Here is a 22,398-nt window from a genome sequence, read left to right as displayed (position 1 = left end):
GTGGTTTTGTCGTGGAATGGACTGTACATATAAATTGTACCTGCAGTAAATTGGATTGATTGCTGGCCTGAAACAGCTAGTGGTTCTTTTCTTTTTTGGAGGAAGGGGGTGACACTGTGTGTGTGTGTGTGTGTGAGAGAGAGAGAGAGAGAGAGAGAGAGAGAGAGACAGACAGACAGAGAATGTTTTAAACATAAGCATTTGACTGTATATTTGAGTAATCTTTATGCCACAAAATTAAATAAAATAATTGGAGATAAGTGTAATTTTATTTAAATTTGTTTATTGGAATACCTTCAGAATGCATTGTGACATCTTATCATATGGAAATTTTAGCATTAGCTACTTTGAATTTTCTTGAAGATTACATAAAATGCCTAACAATATTCCAGAGTGCTTTACATGATAAACTATTCATTTTTTTATTAAAAGAGATGGAAAACTCATAATTCAGATGAACGGTAACTTTGAAATTGCAGTAGTGAAGGAATGAGGGGGTTAACACTATTATTGATTTCATTTTGTGATATTTTTTTAAAAGAATAATTTAGTTTCAAGAGAGTTATTTGGAAAAACAAAAACAAAAAACAAGAGAGTTATCTGTGTGTAAACAAGCCTCAGCCAGCAGCTTAAGAATGAAGCCCTAATGAACTAAACTATATGGAAACCTGAAGGGAAGGGCCAGAAGTGTGGACCAGGCCATGCCACTTCAGGACAACATCTGCTGCTTGAGTTCTGGCTGTTCAAATGAAACTGCACGCCAACGTGTTTCATGGGGAGGGCGTGCAGTTTGGTATAGTTTACATTGGCATTTTGTGCAGGATTGGGGGAGGGGTGAAAAAAAGATAACTGAAGAATTCTGTCTTTGAATTAGCAAAGTTTATAGGCTTAGTGGACTGGAAGTAATTTTTCACTGAATGAACCTTCATTTAAAATTCTTAAATTTTGAAAAATTTGCTTTTTAAATGGCAACCGAGGTTCAAGAATCACAAGTTTAAAAATTGGGAGGATAAAATATGACGAGTAGTATTTCACAGAATAGCAGCTTAATATCTTTGGGATATCTTTAGTTGATTTTAACACCCAGCGGATAATGGTCTAATATTTGTGATGGCTTAAAAGTAAATTATTAATCATAGAATGTGCACTCTACCCCCATCAGCTTTATTGTAAAGACACACATGGTTCTAGGAACCAAAAGTTATGGAAGTTCTATATGAATAATTTTTAAATTTAGTTTTTTTTCCCCTTCTGAAGATGTGTGAAAACTTTTAATTCCTGTAAAGTTCAGTGAAATGGGACCTTTGATCCTTTGTGATGTTTTTGTGATTTGTGGCTTTAAACTGTGATTTCACTGTTTTTTTTTTTTTTTTTTTTGTGAGCTTAGCTGATGTTAGATTGATACCTGATTTATCAGCCTTAAGATCTCATTTTCTGTCTGAGTTGAGGATTGTCTGTCTCCAGCAAACTCTAAGAAAGTAGGGACGCCAGCTTGCTTCACATTATTGCTCATTCGTTAATGGCACCTGCTGTGCATGGTGCTTTCTGCTAAGCCTAACCCAAGTACACTGGGCTGGTGGTGTTTTACAGTTTCAGCAGAACTCAGAAATGGTAACAACTATTAAATACAGACCTCATACTCCCATCACATGTTTCTCATAAAGTATTACTGGCAGTAGAGAAAGAGTAGCTGATAATCTTTTCTAATTACATATAGCAGAAAAGTAAAACTGGCACACACAACGTCATTTGTGATTTTCATTGTAATAACAGTTACTTCTTGTCAAATAAGCTTTTCAGTGGTTGAAGTTCGATATATGGGTTTCTTAAGAGTTTTGATGCAGTTAATTTACTAAAACCAAATTTACTTAATCCTTAGCCAGGTAATTGTTTCCCCTTCAAGTAATTTCATTTGGGTATCGATCATGAATACTGCTTATCAGATATTAAGAGCTTTAGAAATGTATGGAAAGGTTGAAAACAAAATGCAGCAGATTTGGGAAACTCTCTAGGCTACCAAGGCTTTAGGCTTTAATTATGGGGAAAAATCATATAGAAAGGAAAATAATTGTACTTAAAAATACTATAGTTAAACATTCATCACAATTTCATTAAGAACTTATGATGCTGAGCTTCTTTTCTTGCAGAAAAGAGAGGCAGTGCAGATAGGGAAGGGAGAGGAAGCCTTAGAAATCTTAGGAACTGTTGGTGTGTCACAGGGGTTATGCATATCTAATTGATTTTAAGTCCAGAAATTATTTTTTTTTGAGCAGAAGGAAACAACCACCACACTAGACAGTTATAAAAGGTTAACTCTAATGCACGATTGTATTCAATCCACTGAAATATTTTAAACTCCCTAAATGTTGTTCATTGAAACTCAAACTTTCAGAATTGATCAAAAGTTAAAATCAGCATCAGGTGTGTGCTTTCTGATTTTTAGAAATTTCTCTCCCTAAACGATTTATTGTCTTTAAGAACTGAGTTTTAATGATATAGGATGGTATAACTATCTAATAGAAATTTCACCTGAATGGTTTCTTAAGAGCAGTATCTTGAAGTAGCAGCTAATCTGTAGCAATAAAGTATGAGTGAACTGTCATTCCTCAGTGATATAGGGAGACTCCCCCCCCCCCCCCCAACACACACACGCCAATCCTCTCACAGGCTGGTGCCTTCTGGATTTTTCAAGCATCAATACATTCAGCTTATAAACATATAGGCAGGTGTAAGTAAATATAATTTCTTCCAAGAAAAGGCCTTATTCTACTTGAGCAATAGTTCCCTAAGTTGCACAGAATAATTTCTTACTTAGGGCTTAATCACTGTGCTGTTAAAAGCTCTGCTCTGCCCACTGGAATGCCTTCTCCTTCTGATCCCTCATTGGCAGTAGTTGTTTTAACCTATCAGAAACTGATCAGGTTACCATTAATCAGGCTTTTAACTTAGTTGTTTGAAGTCTTTAAAATACATTAAGAAAAAAATCAAACAGAGATTTTGCCCAAATTTAAGCAACTTAGAAATAAACCAACTGGATTAGGGAAGTAAATGAAGCAGTCTGCTGTTCACAGAGCATGCATTATCATTTATAATCGCTGTCTCATTTCACCTTAGATTGGCAAGTCATTTTATATAGTTCAAACATTATTTTAAGTGGTGGTTGTAGTACTGGTGCTTTCTCTTAAAAATCTTAAGCAGGATAAAGGAATCCTGCTTCCGTGTGGATCCCAGGTTTCACCGCAGAGACCTGCCAGGGGAAAGGCTGATTTCTGCACCTTTCCAGAATTTTGATTTTTTTTCATTCTCTGTGATTTACTACCAAAAGCCTCATGGATGAAGGTTGAACTTTGGAATTCCACCGAGGGCCTCCCTCGCCCAGACGCACTGAGATGTGTGTGTGCCTTACCCATTCACTCCACCAGAATGCAGTTAGGACTCCTGAAGAAACAGTATTTGGGAGCCAGGTTAGTGGACGGTGAGTTACAAGTTGAATGAGCGAGGCTCACCCCCGTTGGTTTCCTAAGGACTCCAAGCGGTCCCGGTGTTTTACTGTCGTGCAACACACAGGGTGTCGCATTGCAAAGTATCTGGAAAGTGGCACCTCTGTATTCAGCTGGCCACACAGCTGTGCGAATGGCAGCAGGGCTGCCCGGATAACTGTCTGCTGGAAACGCCGCCGGGCCCTAATTAGAATATTCCCGTGGAGCAGATCACCGGGGCGATGGAAGTGATAAGGGGCGCTCCTTTGGCTGCAGAGGCCCTGCGGGGTTCCGATTGTTCCGCCCGGCTTGGCACGTTCTGGAGACGGTTGCTGGAATGCGGACGGGCACCCGGCTGCGAGCGCCCCGCAGCCCCGACACCAGCAGTTGCAGAGGAGCCAGCCCTGTGCGCGCTGCGCGCTGGGCGCGGGGGTAGCCGCCGCCCGTGGCTGCCCCTCGGCCGGGAACGGAGCAGCGGCCCGGCGGCGCGGAGCAGAGGACCGTGCGGCCCGGCGCCCAGCACGGACCAGGACCGCGGGACCCGGAGGGCAGGCCCCCGCTGCGGACAGTGCCAGGGTGTGAAGATCGGGCTCTGGAACCGCATGAGGGTCCGCACGTGCAGGGAGCCCGGCGGGGACACGCTGCGAGCCAGCGCGCAGACAAAACCACCCAGACCCCTAGCCTAGGAAAAGACGTGATTCCAGTGGACTGATATGCAAACATAAAAGTTTCTGGTGGGGTTGTTTTCTTTTTCTCTTCTTCTTCTCATTGCAGCCCTAGTGGCAACTCTAAAGGGAGGGCCTCCTTAGGCTTTATTGTGTGAAAGGTCCCCACAAGAATTCACGAATTTGGTAAATGTTGCTGGTCAGTAACACCAGAGGCTTTAGATGCCTTATTGTGCAGGAGGGTGAAGCAAGTTCAGATTCATAATTTAGACAGAAAAGACCCACCTGCAGGCAGGTTGCTACTAGGAGAAGGATAGGATGTAAAATGGGCTCTGGAATTCATTGTGCCCAGGGTTTAGGCCGGCAGGAAATTACAAAAGGTTCAGGGACCATCGAGGGGGGGAAAGCCATGACTGCTCTCAGGAAGGGATCTTTACCCCTCCGTTTACCTCTGAGACCCCAGGCCTCAGCAGGCACGCAGTACTAGCACAGTTTTCCTTGGTTGCAGGCTTTTTTTTTTTTTTTTTTGGTGTTTTTTTAAATACTGGAACTGCTGGGTTTCAACCATTCGCTACAGTTTTCTTTTTTTTTTTTTTTCTTCATCAGCATAAAATATCAAGGGGCAGGCCAGCCAACCTTACACGTAAGGTTTCAGTGGTGAAAGGGATGGAAGGAGAACAGTGTGGAGTTGTAAGAAAAGGAACCATGGTTGGGCAAAGGTCTCATTTCATTCACATCTAAAAAACTGTCGCATTTTCCTCAGAGAAAAATCTTTGAAGTGAAGCAGAACCGAAATGTTTTCCTTGATCATTCTGTTCTAAATAAATTGTGCTTTATTGTTTAGGAAATTCCAGGTTTTAAAAGTAGTACTTTGGGCTCTTCCCCCAATTATGTATGCTTTAGGATTCCATCAGGAATTTTTACAGGCCCCTTCTATACCTCAGGCTTTTGGGTATCAGCTCAGGACTTAGTTTCTCAACTTGGCTAATAAGTCTATGAAAAGAACCACCACTACAGCTCGAAGCAGATTCTCTCTTCTGCTCACTGAGGTTTGGTGCAGAGTGTTGATGAGGTGTCAGAGTCTAGAATGTTAAAACTTTCTCCTTTGTAACTGACAGGGACAAAGTTGTGATTTTATCAGTAAAATAAACTGATATAATTTATAGGGATATACAGGAAGCAGATGTCTGCCTTGGCAAGTTGCCATTTTTATAGCCCTTGTTTCAAACACAAGCCACACTTTTAAATAATTAGTTACTTACTAATGAGATCCAAAAAATAAGTCGTCAAAATAGAAGAAGAAGGTCGACTCTTGAGTGACTAAAGGGCCTATTTTTTTTAAAAAAAAAATCTGTTTCAAACGAGGGGTGGAGGGTAGGAATTGGTATTCTCTGGGACCATTAATTAGTGTGATTTTTCAGTCAGTGCCTGGGGCTCTACCTCTTCTCACAGGAGTCCCTCTGTGCAGTGATGAGTATTTGGAGGGTTTATTACTTTGTTAAATTGAAGTCCTTTGCTTGGGGTAAAAACCAACAACTCCCAAAACCAAGTTTGTCATGGAACTTCAGTGACTTGTCTCCTCACTGCTGTTAATTAGCTCTGTCTGCTAAGGAAGAGGCTGATTTCTTACCAGGAATCCCATCTCTTCATGGGTTTTTCTGGTCCATTGGCTTGTTTCTGTTTGCAGTTTGAATTTAGTAAACTCCATTCATATTCAACCAATAAAACTGTGTTTTGAGGGGGGAAATTATAGTAAATGCCTGTTTATCCAAAATGATTGGGAGTGGAGTGTTTTGACTAATTAAAGATTCCTATTAAAATTTTTAGCTTTTATGTAATTGCCAGTTTTCAAAGAAATACTGGAGTAAAGACATACAGTTGAACCAATGGCATGGTAGATTTAAGACATCGGATCAGGACTTAGTCACCATCTGCGTCATGGGGTCCTCACTAGATCCTGTATTTACTACACATTCTTCTGGGTCTGAGGTGCTGGGAAGACAGCCAAGGCTTGTCCTCAGGGCGCTTACTGTCTGGAGGCGGGATGGACTTTCAGCAAAAATTCCAGATGAAGAGTTCACTGGGCTAGAGACTCAGGTAGGCTGTTGGAATTCAGTTGGAGTGCAGTTCATTGATAGCTTAGGACTGCATAGCTTGTGCAGTCAGCTAAGACTTCATTTGGGACCTATTGCACCGAGTACGTAAGCAGTGAACAAAAGTCTGTAGAGCAGTTGCCTACAAGCTTTAGTGCGCCTGATCGTCACTAGTGCTGGTTAAAATGCAGGTTCCCTGGTGCCACCCTCCAGGATATTAAGGGATTGGACCTGGCAATCTGAATGCTTCACAAGCATTACAGAGGGCAGATTCAAGTGGCTCTTGTACCACTCTGAGAAACAGTGCTGTGGTTGGGGTTGAACTGTTCTTGTGGAATACTTTAAAGATGATATTTAAATCAATTTTGGGGGAGTGTTACGAAATTAAGGAATTTGTTAGAGCTAGAAGGGGCCATCAAACATTTCTCCCTCCAGGGTCTTTATCTGGATTCATGCAAAAGCTTGGGGGGGGGGGGTCCGTGTTCCCTCTGAAATTAAGTGAACACTTGAGTGTTTAAGGATATTCTTCTACGGAGAGGATCCATAACTTCTAACATATTCTTAAAGAGGACTGCACCTCCTCCCCCCAAGGCTAAGTCCCACTGTGTGCTTCTGTCATGTGACAGATGAGAAACCAGGCACTGAGCAGCTCCGTTTAGGTAACGAGGCCTCGCCCCGGACTTGTGCAGGGTGGCAGCCCTGTGAACGACATTGTGAGTTCCTTCACACCGGTGTACTTGGTCAGGGCTCTCTGAGGGCTGTTTCTGAATTTGCAGTGGGTCTTACAATTGATATGTAAATTTAACTTTGTGCTTCTTTTTTTTTTCTTATTTATTCCAGAAAAGCTATTCTTAAATAACTTGTGTGTTTTGCAATGAATGACACTGAGTAATCAAGGGAAAGAAATGGAAGTTAGTGGAAAAGCTGGTATGCGGCCTCTGGGTCTTAAAGTTTTCTAGAGACTTGAATTCCAGATTTCTTGTACAATCAAGAATTTGCAGTTTCCTTGCAAATCTGAGTTAAGGATGACTTAAAAATTTCATCTGCTATTTTAACTCTTTTCATTGGTTAGGCAGTTGCTTATTTTATTTCAGTAATCATTTTGGTGGAACATTTTTGCTAAATGTAGAAAAGAAGCAAATGACTCAACTGAAGAAATGCCCACCATAAGTGTTAGTTACAATCTAGATAGCTGGAAGAAAACATTCTAGAGAGGGTACTTGTCATCTTTTCTTGTATTCTTGTATTTCATGGCTGCAAAAAGAAAAAAAAAGAACATGACACCAAATTGAGTGAAAGTTGATGAATGATGAGTTACGGCGATTTATCACATGAATGAAGCCAGTGAAAGGCCGACTAACTGAACTTGCCTTTAGCTGAGTTTTAATATTTCTTAAGTGGTTCCAGTCTTTTCTGTTGGCAGTCTTTTGACTTTCTGTGGGATCGAGAGCGTGTTGTTCTATTACCTTTGTTTAAAAAAATATAACTGAAATGATTTGAAATGGTCTCATGTTTTAAGAAAGCTTAAAGAATTTGGTTTACCTAGCCAATTAGGATCAAGAAGCACATTGCAATTTAGATATCTCAGTGAGAGGAAGCAAAAATCACTGGCTTCTTGACCTGAATTATCCTCTGATTCAGAACTTCGAGTAGGGCCTGGGTCTGAGAAATTGCACTCTCTTTAAACACATCTAATTAATTAAAAGCCTTCCCCTGCTTGGAAAGTTGTCCCAATGCCCCTTCCTATAAAGTTGGCCACCTGAAGAGACATTTGTAGATGTGGCTTAAAAGAGTAATGTGACCCTTGGGTTTCGCACTATAAACACAGCTGTAAATTGAGATATTTAGATCATTTAATAACAAATGCCCAGTAGGAATTTGGGGAAAGTCCCACATTATGGACATTGCCCTCTGTTCTCCTTTTGCACGTGCAGACACTAAGACTGGCTTGTTAATAAAACTTTGATGCATTTTTTTTTTGCAAGAAAACATGTAGGGAAGGCTCATCCACGTTTTGAACCTGCTAAAGCGGTAGGCACCTCCTCAGGGGACAGGTGCAGTGGGCTTTTGAGGGAGTTGTTTTCCCCCTCTTATTTGAAGTTGATGACGCTGTTGTGTCCTTCAGGTGTTCCTGGTACCAGAGAGCTGAAGTAATGAGAAGGCATCATGGAGGCCCAGTCCCACAGCTCCCTGACCACTGAGAAGAAAAAAGTTGAGAATTCTGTAGTGAAATGCTCCACTCGAACAGATGTCAGCGAGAAAGCGGTGGCCTCCAGCACTACTTCCAATGGTGAGCAGCCTCGGGGATTACCAGCAGCCAACCCTACCGTCATTTTTATGTTCTCTGCATTCCTTGTGAATTGAGTATCTGCACCTGGACCAGTGTTTGTTCTAGAAGGGGCTAAAGAAAGCAGATGGGATTGAAGTGTGTGTGTGTGTGGGGGGCGGGGAGGGAGTACAGGATGGGCAGGCTTTTGTAATCTCTATTTTGGCACCAAAACAACATGTTTTCTTTCCAATTTTCTAATTTGAGATGTATATGTGATGGGTTGTTTATCATAGAAAGTTCCTGTTTGGGCATTTTGGAAATCATCTTGATTGGTCTGGCAGGAGTTCCGAATCCTTTTCATTTCACGTGGAAAAGCCTACACTAGTCAAAAAAAGTTATTAGTTATTGCAGAAGACACAAAAGTTGCCTCGTCAAAATTAGCGACGGGATTCCTTTACCCCCAACTCTCAAGTAGTCTGCTGTAAAGGAGTTTAGAAGTTAATGGTTGAGCCTCAAGGTAACATGAATATCTGAGATACAGGTTTTGCTGTTGGCTTATAAAAATTTAATTTACCTAATTTGTGTTCAGAGATAGCATAGAGTTAGTTCACTGTTTCTACATGCTATATTAATATTTTAAGCAAAGTGTTCAGAGGCATTTCAAGTCAAGCGTGGAGCATTGAAAATGAATTCCAGAGCCCCTTCTGGAAATAACAGACTGTACAGGTCAATAGTAACCTTTGCTTTCTTTCCCTGCTTTTCCACCTTGGAGGCCGTTACTACCTTTGCAGTTTGTAGAGTTCATAGCTACCCTGGCCTCCCCGAATTGCACGCTGCTCTTCCACATGCCCTGGTTGGCCTGCTCTCCCTTTCTTGGACACTGCGTATCTGGGCACACTGATTTGCATGAGCTAACCTGCTACCTCCCTCTCAGTGGGCATGTTTTATTTATTCCTAGAAAGATTTTACTAGGTTGATTTACAGTATTTTTGCCATACAATTGGGGAGTCCGAATCATAGACTCCAAGGGCAGAAATCTAGTAAAAACACCGCACCTTCCTGTCCTGACTGTTGGCACTGCCTGAGCTGACACACTGAGGAGCTTGCCCCTGGTCTCTGTGCCCATCCTCATCCATGGTGAGTAAGTGCTACTCAGGTGTCCTTCGCAGGTGTCACCAGTGTGCATTGATGGCTTGACCAGGTGAAGGGAGGGGCTGGCCGGCTGGTGTTAAACCTGCTGGCTAGTGAGTCCTGTTTAGAATTGATCCTTAGGGAGATATATTGATGTCTTCATTAAGATAATGAATTTACTTTACAAATACATGAAAATATATCTGTACTTCTCCCTTTATTTTTGGTGTTTCAAGTCAGAACTGGAGCTTATCTTAATTGAGCCTGGTATTGGCATTATTCTTCCAATGTAGTTATAAAAAAACCACATGACTTCCCCCCCCCCCTAGAATTTTTAAAAGTTAGACAAATTTATTATTTCAGAAGTAGAATCAGTCCATGCAGTGTTGCTTATTTGGTAAATTTAATAGTACTTTTGTAGGAATAAGCACTGTCTGCGTATTCTGCTTTATGGGAAACATGGACTTTTGGTTATCTTTGTAGCTGATGTGAGGGAGTGTGAATGTGCATTGAGTGTGAATGTGCAGGGGCTGTGTGGATGTGCGTGTGTGAAGGGAGGAGTGTGAGTAGGTAGGGGATGTGATATGGGCAGCCCCTATGAACCACTGTCGTTTCTGTGACTTTCAGCAGAGGAACAGCAGTGGCCTGCTCTCGTGAAGGTGCTGCGGCTTCTGCCACTCCCGCACCCACACACATGCTCAGGACGTGTTTGGTGCTCCTGTCATGGTCTTCAGCCACTCTGACCAGGGGTTGCCATTATGAACCCATGTAGGGTGACTAGGAACAGAATTAAACCAGCAGTCCTGGGGCAGCCAGGAAGCCACTCAAGAGCATTAGCCAAAGAAGGAGCAGTTATGTTTTACAAAGTTAGTCCGATAGTCTGAACTAACCACAGAACTGACTCTGAATCACATGCCACTGGCTTCCCCGTTGATCAGCCTGTGCGCTTGAAGCACCCATGGCCTTCTAAAGGGGTGTAAAACCTATCCCTGTTGGGGGCAAACGCTCATTAGTCATGTTGGCAGGGCACTTACATCAATGACAGCTGTCCTAGAAATCCTGGTAATTTTCGCCATTTTCCCAGGGTTCCTGTTTCTTCTAAAGGATTTACTGCTTTTTATATTGGGATGACATAAAGACCCAATCTAAAACAAAGAAAAATAGTTTTGTTCTTATGCATGAATTGAAACCCTACTGGAAGGTTAAAGGAAAACCAGCAAAAAAAAGTTTAGTGATGGGAAAAGTAAAATAAAGGAATATAAACCTCTTTCTCGGTGATTGTGAAATGCTAGTAATTGTAATGGCCTTTTAAACAAAGTCCTGTGCAGGTTTCATCTAACTAGTTCAGTCTCTTTACAGCTCAAGCGCCGTGCTCATGGGATGGGATGGCCCGGCCTTTTCTTTGTTCTGCAAGCTTCTGTCTAGTTGCACCCTTTCCTCTGCACTCAGAGGTGGTCACACAGCTAGTACCTGGGCTTTGGTCCTGTGCCCCATTGGGTTTTAGAGCTCATGGGTGGGCACTTTCAAAGGTTGACACTCCGTGTGTGTGCCGGCTGGTGGCTGCCATTGCCATGGTCATTGGTCCATCCATCCGTGTGTGCCGGCTGGTGGCTGCCATTGCCGTGGTCATTGGTCATCCATCCGTGTGTGCCGGCTGGTGGCTGCCATTGCCATGGTCATTGGTCCATCCATCTGTTTTTGTCTCTGTTGCTTCCCTTTCTTCCTCTTTTTTCCTCCAAACATTTCAGAAGTGCTTGGATTCCTGTAATAAGATTATTCACAAAAAGGAAATTAAAATATTTTGGATCCTACAGTAGTAGATCGTACTGGTTGCTAGTTTCCGGGAGGTTCTTATGCTTCCTTTACAAAGCTCTGAGATTCAGGAATTTATAAATGAACAATTAAAAATGCATCAGGAACCAAGCGAATGTATTACGTGAATTTTCTCTCCTGTCCAAAATTTCATGATTGAAGTACAGCAAACAAACGTATTTGTTATTGGTGCTGCGAGGTTGACTTCATTAACTTCCCAGCCATTATCGTGCTGCAGTTTGTACCTGATCGTGAGCTTTCCAGCCAAACATGCACATTCCAGTGCATGTCCTTACAGATCTGTTTTCTTTCTTTTCTCAGCTAAGTATCTGCTCCAGAATAACATTCATACAGAGTTTTGTTTAAGCACACACAACGAAAAGGTATGGTTCAAAAACCTTGAACAGCATTTTAAGTAAGCATTTGCCTCTTAACACTGAACTTTAAAATAACACAAATTAAAAACTATGCTCTAAGTCTTCTATGGAAAAAAAAAGAAGACAAATTTGGTTTTTGTATATAAAGCATTTAGTACTCTTTAATCAGAAACCTAAATGTGTGATTCATGTGCCATACTTAGGTTTTAAGCTTTACTGTTATTTATTAAGCATAAATGACAAAAGAGAAGACATTTGATTTTCTGGATATTTGTTCAGTACAATAGCGATTAAATTATCATTTTTGGAATCGGTATCTTTTACATATAAAATGTGCACTAAGATATTTAGTGTTATTGTTTACTTAAAAAATCTGGTAATATCCTAATATTATAAGTAAAAAGCCCTAATAATCTGTTTGTTTCTGGTATTGATTTCTAAGCTACATGTTGTGTTTTATAACTTATAAACGTTTTTTTAATAAGGATCTTTCAATGTTTTGAACATTCTCATTATCCTATAAAATTTTCTTCAATGACTTGTAAATGTCGACTTTTCAGTTTGAAGGGTTTTGTCTCATTTTTGGCCTATGGATATATTTTGAAGGAGCAAGCTGATATTTTTTATTTAAAATTGTGCTTAATCAGTAGCATTCAGAATGTCAACAAAACAGCTGTAATTTTTTTTTAACTACAGAGTGGTATTCGGTTAACAGAACAACAGTTCTTTCGTATAAGTGCATCAGAGACAATTGAAGATGAGAAAACTACCATCCCCATATATAACTAATTTTTTCTGGGCACCAGTACAGAACCTGGTTTAAATTTCCATGCCAATTTACAACCCCCATACTGTACCAGGCAAGGTTAGTGGCTATTGAAAATACCACCAGGCCAGAGCTATCTAAAGACACATTTGGTAGTGTGTTAACTGTACAAGAAAAGATACTGTACAGTTTGCAAACAAATCTTACACAGCCTTACATGTCAGTTTTTTTCTTTCAAAGGAGTGAATGAGTACAGGGCGGTTAAATGCTTTATAGACAAGAAAAAAAAAACCGCACCAGACCCAACTTAGTCATGGTCATCATCTTCTTCATCTTCATCTTCTTCCTCCTCCTCCTCGTCCTTCTTTTTCTTGCTTTTTTCAGCCTTGATGACTCCTTTTTTTGCTGCATCAGGCTCTCTTTTAACTCAGTGTGCAGCAGGCTCCTTTCCGTATTTCTCCTTCAGCTTAGCTGCCGTCTTTCCACTGGCTGCTTGTTACCTGCGGCAGTGGGATTCCACATCTCTCCCAGCTTCCTTGCAGCATCACCAGTGGACAGGCCGCGATGCTCTCCTTTGATTTTTGGGTGATCCTCGGAACAAAACAAGAAAAAGGCCGGAGGAGACCTCTGGATGACATTGGGATCCATGAACTTCTTTTTTGTTTCCCCTTTAGGGAATATACATTTCCATTTCTTTCGTAACAGGCCGTGTCCTCCTTTGCTATGTTGTCTTCATGTTTTCCTCTGTCTCTGAGCACTTCTTAGAAAACTCTCAGAAGTTGACTGCTTTAAAAAAGAAAGAAGGAAAATAATAATACACGCATGTAGGCCATGGTCTTGGGGATCTTTTATCAGATCTGATAGTTATTGGGAACTATCAACTTAAAGTGATAGACAGCTGAAATGATTAGACTAATGGTGATGCAATATGAAACCAAAATTGATAGATTATTAATAACAGAGAGGAAGTTCCCTGTTCACTTTGATTCTTTCAAAAAGAAGGGCTTGATTTTTCTCTGCTTAAAATTTTTTTTTTAATCCTCACCTGAGGATACATTTTCATTGATTTTGAGGGAGAGAGAGAGAGAGAGAGAGAGAGAGAGAGAGAGAGAGAGACATTAATGTGAAAGAGAAACATTGCTTGGCTGCCTCCCACATGCATTCCGACCAGGGATTGAATCTGCAGTTTAGGAATGTGCCCTGATTGGGATTGAACCCACAAGCTTTTGGTTACGGGATGACACTCCGATCAATGGAACCACCTGGCCAGGGGCTTTTTTTGAGGTTTTCAAGGGGAAAGTGGTATGAATGGTCTGTAAACAATAAGGAGATACTTTATTTTCCCCCTTGGACTTATGATTTGTTTTTAAACTGCCCAGCACATCGTTGTTAATCGTGATGGTGATTTCTGTTGGCCTCCAGGCTGGGAGTAAGAAGGCTTAGTTCTGTGCAGTTCATACCATAGAGGCAGTAGGTTGTGAGTTTTTGGTTTCTTGTCCCTTTAGGTGTTCCAGCCTTCTTTTCTTGCCACGGCCCGTTTCCTGGCGTGTGACAGTTGGAGGGAAAGGACTGTCAGATAAAACAGGTTTCACTCTGTAGGGTCCTGGTGAGGGGCACCCACAGGCTTCGATGTCAGAAAGCTGTGGATTGGGTTCTGGCAACACCACGGATTAGCTCTGTGAGCGCGGGGAAATTCACTTCTCACAGTCCCAGTTTCTTCATCTACTTACCAAGGTAAATAGTTCAACCCACTTCAAAAGCTCCCAGAAGAGTACCTGAGGCAACTGATGCCTGTACCATTCTAACAGCACCTCCCATGGTAAGATCTTAGCAAATGTCAGCCATTGTTCTTAGGAGAAATCGTGTGGATAAGTTAAATGTTACGAATCCAAACAAAAGGATTATTATTTTTTTTTTATTTTTGAAAATACACATTGGTTTTCAAATTAAGGAAAAATGTTTGGCAAAATCAGTTTTGAATTTGCTGGACTCTATTCCAAATGTGACCAGATCTGCACGTCTTATGAGATGTATCAAAGTTTCTCTACCTTCTGAGTGCCTTTTTTTTTAAGTCAGAAAATAGGGAAGATAATTTTCAGAGAATTTATTTTGATTTTTTTAACTTTGAAAACTATATGTCTTTGCATTAGAAACAGCCCACGCAAGTCCCTTGTCTTGATTATTTTTCTTGATTATTTAAACTGTTTCCCTTCAGGTCAGCGATACCCATTTACAGAGTGGTTGTGCTGGATTAAAGGTAGATTTTATTCTTTTAAAAAGAGATTTAACATTTTAAGCCAATTAACCAATAACGAATAATCTGCTTCTCCTAAAAACCCTTGCTCTCTTGAGCTCCAAACTCACATGTCTCTGAACCCCGGCAACCTCTGTATTCTTATTTTGGCTGAGTATATCGCCTTTTCTGTGGTCACCCAGGCTTGAAACCGCACAGTCACCTTTGACCCCTGCCTCTCATGCTTCCCATGTACGAACCAGTTTTGAGGTCCTGGTAGATTTTCCTCTGTAATTACTCACCCATGTGTCCCTTAAGGACGGCTACTGCACTGTGCTATTTAAAACCTTACTACCTCATTCCTAGACAATTATGGTAAAGCAACCTTTATATCCCAGCAATTTTCAACCTTTTTCATCTCATGGCACACATATACTAATTACTAAAATTCCCTGGTACGCCAAAAATATATTCTTTGTTGATCTGACCGTGGGTTTTGATTCACCGGATGGCTATTGTTCTGTTGGCTATTGTCATTTTTTAATTTGACAATCTAAGGGAAAAGTGGTCAGTGCCCCTGACTAAATAGTCAGGTATTGCATGTTGTAAGAATTCTTGCAGCTCAACGGTGCTCTCCAGTCACCTTGCGTTTGTTCTCTTCTATTCTCTTTCATTGCATTTGCCCCTGCCATATGCATCTTTTTACTATTCTGCTTATGCCACACCCCTTCTCTAGAACCTTCAGTGATTCCCAGCTACTTCCGAAATCTGACCCTAGTCTGACTTTGCAATTTGATATGCTGTCACTACAACGTCCCATCCATAACCTATTTTTTGCTAACTTGTGTGGCTCTTTGCCTTTGTTCATATTGTTCCTACAGAGAACAAGTGTTTTTCCTAAGATCAGTGCATGTTTAAATTATTCTCAGATGTAACTATGTCCTTAATCTTTTTTTTCTCCATGTAGTTTTGGGTCCTTTTTGGGACTTACCTAATAACACTTGATTTTTTTGTATTTTATTTTTAATTCTAATTACTAGATTATATTTTATTTATTTATTTTTTAAATATATTTTATTGATTTTTTTACAGAGAGGAAGGGAGAGAGATAGAGAGTCAGAAACATCGATGAGAGAGAAACATCCATCAGCTGCCTCCTGCACACCCCCTACTGGGGATGCGCCTGCAACCCAGGCACATGCCCTTGACCGGAATCGAACCTGGGACCCTTGAGTCCACAGGCCGACGCTCCATCCACTGAGCCAAACCGGTCAGGGCTAGATTATATTTTAGAGAAGTTTTAGGTTTGTAGAAAAAACGAGCAGACAGTAAAGGGTTCCTATGTACCCTTCTCCTCATCTGCTCACCATTTTCTCTATTATGAATGTTTTGCATTAGAGTGGTACATTTTTATAATTGATAAACTAATATTGATACACCATTATTAACTTAAGTCCATAGTTTTCATTAGGGTTCACTCCTTGTGCTTCATTTACTCATCTCCCTCTCTCTCTCCCCCCCCATAATACTTAATTTTTTCATTTTAGTTAGAATTTTTGGAGAGTAGCACTTGGTTTGTTTTTTCCTCATGCCAGTCCCCACCTCCCATTCAGTGTTTTGTGCTGGGAGGTTCTCAGCAGACACTGAATAAGCCTGCCAGAAGTTTACTCGGCTCAGTGTAGGCAGGGGGCTATGTCAGTGATAGTGAACCTATGACACGTGTGTCAGAGGTGACACGCGAACTCATTTTTTTGGTTGATTTTTTTTTTTTGTTAAATGGCATTTAAATACATAAAATAAATATCAAAAATATAAGTCTTTGTTTTGCTATGGTTGCAAATATCAAAAAATTTCTATATGTGACATGGCACCAGAGTTAAGTTAGGGTTTTTCAAAATGCTGACACGCCGAGCTCAAAAGGTTCGCCATCACTGGGCTATGTGGAGCACAGCAGAAGTGTTAATGTTCATGCCAAGGTTTGAATTTTAGCTCTACTGCTTAATTGCTGTGTGGTCTTGGGCTAATTACTTAACATCTCTGAGGTTGGTAGAGTGAGTACCCAAACCTGTTAGCTATTATTAGTAACTAGGGGCCCAGTGCACGAATTCATGCACCTTGAAAGGAACTGTGGGCCGCGAGGCTGTGGTGGGCACAGATGCTTGTCTTGCCCATCCTCCGCACCCCCGCCCGGCCCCTGGTCCCCTCTCTCCTGGCAGTCTTGCTCCCACCACGGCTCCTACTTGCTGATGGCGCCGGCCTGGCTCACAACCGCTGACAGCATGGAGCAATTGGGGCCAGCGCCAGCAGCGGGTGAGAGGGGGCTGGCCCTGTCAGTGGGTGGGAGTGGTGGCTGCTGCCCCGATCTTCCCTCAGGAGCATGGGGAGGTGGAGAAACCCTCAGGGGTGATCAGGCTGACAGCCACCACTTGCACCCGCTGACGGCCCCAAGCAATCGGGACCGGTGCCAGGCGCCAGCAGCAGGTGTGAGCGGTGGCTCCAGCGCCGGCTGTGGGTGCGAATGGGGCTGGTGCTGGCAATGGGTGCAAGTGGCAGCTCTGGGGCTGGCAGCGTGTGCAAGTGGGGCCATCGCCAGCAGCAGATGCCAGAGGTGGCTGCCCGCCCCGATTGCCCCTCAGGAGCAGGGGGAGGTGGAGAAGCCCTGAGGGGCAACCGGGGCCAGCAACCACCACTCGCACCCACTGATGGTGCCGAGCAGTCTTGGCCGGTGTCAGGCACTGGCAGCGGGTGCGAGCGCCGGGTGAGATCGCGGCGCATGGGAGCAAAGAATTTTCAGTAACTACCAGAGGCACGCCCCGATGACAGTGACCGGTGCCCCACCTTGGTCTGGTACCCTCACTTACCTGTTGCACCATCCCGCCATGGCCAATGCCCACCATGTTCCACACACGCCCCCTGGTGGTCAGCACACATCATAGTGTCTGGTTGTTCCTCTGTTCGGTCTATTTGCATATTAGCCTTTTGTTATATAGGATAGTAATAATGTCTACTGGATATAATTTGGTAGGATTTAATTCAATGTTAAATCTCACTCCTTTTGGTACAATATCATTTGTTAATAATCTGTAAGTGGTTAAGCTGCAATCTGAGAGAATTAGTGGGGTTGGCTAATGGTCCTTAAAATGTGGTGGTCATCAGGGTGTGGCTTAACAGGCAGGTTGATAATAGGAGCTGGGGTCAGGAAATAGTACTTCAAGCCACTAGTCCTGAAATTGGCATGAGTTTAGATTTAACGATTCAGTTACTTTTAGGGTGTACTTCGCATTCATTGTAGTTTCAGGTTGAAATCAGCCATTCTTAAGGCTCCTTTTTTCTCTTGTATATAGCTATTGTGTTTTTACTCTAAAAAACACCTTTTGGGTGCTCAGATAAATCAGGAAAAAATAGATATTCCCAAACTTTATTTTACTATTTTTTTTTTTTTTGTTAATCCTCACCTGAGGATATTTTCCCATTGATTTTTAGAGAGAGTGGAAGGGAGGGGGAGAAACAGAGAGAGAGAGACATCTATGTGAGGGAGGCCCATCTGATTAGTTGCCTCCCGCACGTGCCCAACCGGGGCAGGGGATTGAGCCTGCAACTGATTTACGAGGTGTGAATCAGTGTCAGGCACCGGCAGCGGGTGCGAGGTTCTTGATCAGAATCGAACCCATGACCCTTCAGTCTGAGGACGGACACTCTCTTCACTGAGCCAAACCGGCCAGGGCTGTTTCCCAAACTTTGGAGTAAAAAGAAGCCGCAGTATGATTGATGTGTTCTGTTTGTGGAAAGTTTCTGGGTTGCCCTTCATTACTTATGATCATGTGATGTGGGTAATTCATATTTCCAGAAACAAACTGGTCAGAATCAGAAATAGCAACTGAAGAGTGGAAGCCCCGGGGGTAAGATAGTGCTTGTGGGAGGAGCCTCCCTCCAGGGAGGCAGGGCATGGCCTTCCATCCTTGCACCACTTTGAGCCCCAGGTTGGGAGAGAGAGAGGGAGAGAGAGAGATTGCTTTAACAGGGAGCTCACACCCTGAGAGGCGAGTATGTGCGGGCAGCACTGGGAAACATGAGGGTCCCAGGCAGAGGAGAAGGCGAGGTGAGGATGAAAGGAAAAACCTTCACATCTTGTTTACATGGAAATCTTTCCAAGTAGATCAGTTGTAATTTTTATTTAAAAAGAATTACAAACAACATAATTTATTCTTTTTGGTGTAGAGATCTATGAGTTTTGACAAATCCAAGAAGGCATGTAACCACCACCGCAATCAAACAGAATAGTTTCCAGCACCTCTAAAATTTCAACAAATACTTATTTTTTAAACTCGGTATGGTAATACATGAAGTATGAGTCACCAGTAATATTAGAAAGCATTAGAACTACAGTTAGTATCTGACAGTATTTGACTTTGAGTTTTTAAAAAATTCATGATGTTTTAGGTCTTCTTAGCAGAACTTACTTGTTTTCCCCCCTTTCTATTTAAATAGGTCCTGTTGCATTCATTACAACTAAAATATACTTGAACACTGCTCGGAAATATATAACCTAGTGTCTGCCAGTCTGAATCTTTTTCTGTGTCCAATCAACGTATTGTTTCCTTTTAGGCCAATTTAAAATGCCATTTTATACTTAAAACTACAAGGCAGCCATATTAATGAGGGCTTTTTTCTGTTATTGTTTTGCTACTATGAATTAATTGCACAAGAGGTAGGAATCAGAACATGTAATGCAGCTTAACCTAGAGGAAAGATATCAAAGGTTTTAAATATTCCTTTTTTTTTTTATAACATTCTTTTCCCCTTTACTTTTATAAATAGGACTTCATTTCAGGTAGGGGACATTTATATATAAAAGTTATTCCTAGTCTGACTTAGGCTGCTGTTTTTTCCTTTCTTGCCTTTCCCCCCCTTTCTTTGACTCCTCTCTCTTCTATTTTTTTTCCCCCTTTAGTGCTAGAAAGTTGAGTTCCATCCCAATTATTAAATCTTAGGAGACCATTCCCACATGGTTCTGTAAATGGTAGCTTCATCCCGCGTTCTTTCATCTCTTCCCCTGCTCTCTGGCTTGACAGTTGAAAAGGTCTGACTGTGCCACACAATGGTTTGATTGGTTTCTCTGGGGGAGACTTTCCCTGCCTCATCATTCGCTAGGCAGGTGGACCAGAAAGTCTCTTGATTCTTTTGTTGCCTCTCAAAGTCCGAGGTCTTTGACTGAATAAATCCGCCGTCATGGGATAATTTGCTAAAAGGGGACTGAAAGATGTGAGAGAAAAGCCTCGCGACTTGGGTGCTGCATTAATGAAATAACTGGGCCTTGGAGTTTGCAATTGAAAAATCACCAGGAATGCAATGGGTGGAGTCGGGCTTCTTTTATTTCCCATAATAAACTTTTAGTTCTGTCATTTAAAGCGTGCGTCTCCCTTTGCTCACCGGCTGGCCTGAGGGTGTTTGCGTTTGTACCCATGTTTGAAGGGGACAGCCCTGTCCAGCGGAATGCTGTTTGGGCGCTGTATCTAGTTAGTCATTAGATTATTACTAGTGGATGGAAAGAATTCCATATGACAGGACTAAGGTTGAGTTAACACAGGACGAAAAGTAATTTACAGATAGGCTGTCCCCAGCCATCTTTGTAGCCCCTGATAAGGTTTCATTTCAGAATGGATAGGCGACATTTCCACTTACCGGCCCATTCTGAGACACCTGTGATAACAGCTTCTGGATCCTAATTGAAATTGGTTTCAAAATGGATTTTCACTTTTCTCTGTCTGTGGAAAATATTGAATAGGCTCAGAGCTGCCACAGAGAACCCTGGGCCTTGGAAAATGGAGCGGGAAGCTAGGATCATCTTTCATAACAGTGTCGATGATATGACAGTTTTGTTATCTGTCTTATTAATGAAATCATTGATCACCTGATGAGGAAGATAATAAACTACGTTTCACCAGTGTTCACAAAGCTCATTTAGATTCGCATTACAAATAAGGAGGGGGGAAACCTAAACACCAATGGAACTACAGGAGTGAAGGTCAATGAAAACTTTTCATTCCCAAAGTGACCATTTCAGATCAGAACATTCTGGGCAATTGCAGTCTTAAGTATTTTAAAATTATGGAAGCCAACGTTATAGTCAAGGAACTATCTTTTTTTGGCCATGGGGGCTAGCTAGCATTTTTAGTAAAGACTCATTCAGTGAATCAGAAGGAGAAGGGAAGTTCTGAACTGTATCAGTGCTTTGTACTGGGGAGAATGGGAAAAAAAATACCCACAGATGCTTTCTTCCCGCCCATGGGGAAGGGGTCTGGGGCTTGCCCTGGTAGGTATGGGGGTGGGGAGTGGGTAAGGAAGACCACACGGAAAGAAAAGTAGCATGTTGTCTACTCCTCTCTCAAAGTGCTCTGGGAATCCTAGTAAGAACGGAATTGGGTTTGGATTTAAAGAGGTGGCTCTATTGTTTGGTGTCCGGCTGCTCTGGAATGCGCTCTCTGTGGCTCTCCAAGGAGAGAAGGAGATGCTGATGACCTCTCATGTTTCATGGTGAATTGTATTCCTAGGTGTTTCTCTATTCTCAGTGCCAGCAAGGATCAGTCCAGTCCCATCTGAGCTTTAAAGAGGAGCTGTGATCAAAGCCTCTAATGATGTCACTGATCTCTGGTGATTGATTAGGGCCATAAGTTCTGGAGAATTCTGCCTTTTCTTATAACGTCAAATTCATTGGTGTCTACCATTAGGGTAGCTAACTCTTAATCCACAAAATTACAAAAATAAATGGTATACGAAATACTACATTTTTCATCTGGATCTATGTCTATTTTTAAGTTTATTGGAGCCATGCCTGCATTTTATAAGCAACCTTTCTCTTTAAGTATGTTGCAAAGAAATATAATTTTTTATATAAATGGGCTAAGCATTTTGGAATTCTACATAAAAATTGGGACAGTGTACAGCAGTGAAAACATTTACATTATTTCCAAAACAGTTTAATCATATACAGGTAGTTATGCATTAGGTAATCTAAATGCTGTATTACCTTGGAAATTTATGACTTTAGGACTTTAAAAACCCTTTCGATTATTTTTATGGAACTTTTTAACATTTTCCCTTTGCCATTCAAAAATAAAAACAAATGTGTTCTCTAACAAGAGGTGGCAAATCCTCCACCTGGGGAAGATGCACCTTGGAAGGAAATAATAAAAGACAGGAGAGAGCAGAGATCTCTTTCTGGAAGCGCTCTTGATGCGCTGTAGCTATTGGCTCACATCCGCCTAGAGTAGGGATTGATTGCAGAGGCATGGGAGCAAATTCTGTTTTGGAAGGCACGTAGCCCAGGAAAGAAAAGTTGAATGGAAGATGGAGAAGGTAAATTATTATATAGTTATTGTTACCTTCTAGGGTTTGCTGTTGGTTGTCAAAGATTATTGCTTCAGGCTTGCTTATAGCTAATTCTTTTCACAGAAAACTTCATTTTGAGAAATGCCCTCTGAGTAGAACTGATAAATGCGTTTATGGTGTAGGGTGAGTATCTAAAGGGAGGAGATCATGCAAATGAGCCTTTGAGAGAAGATGGTGAGGCAAT

General features: G+C 41.8%; 1 protein-coding gene across 4 annotated transcripts in view; it reads left to right on the top strand.

Annotated features, from left to right (window-relative positions):
* Nucleotides 1–22,398, top strand: part of GLI3 (GLI family zinc finger 3) — a 274,791-nt gene that overhangs the window by 5,424 nt on the left and 246,969 nt on the right. For all 4 annotated transcript variants that reach the window (XM_059655751.1, XM_059655750.1, XM_059655749.1 and 1 more), the window contains exon 2: nt 8,363–8,527. In XM_059655751.1, coding sequence (XP_059511734.1) covers nt 8,404–8,527 — 124 coding nt within the window. In that variant the 5' untranslated portion in view covers nt 8,363–8,403. The remainder of the gene's footprint in view (nt 1–8,362; nt 8,528–22,398) is intronic.

The sequence above is a fragment of the Myotis daubentonii genome, chromosome 10 (assembly GCF_963259705.1).
Source record: "Myotis daubentonii chromosome 10, mMyoDau2.1, whole genome shotgun sequence".
Lineage (NCBI taxonomy): Eukaryota > Metazoa > Chordata > Mammalia > Chiroptera > Vespertilionidae > Myotis > Myotis daubentonii.
This window is presented reverse-complemented; position numbering and strand designations above follow the sequence as displayed.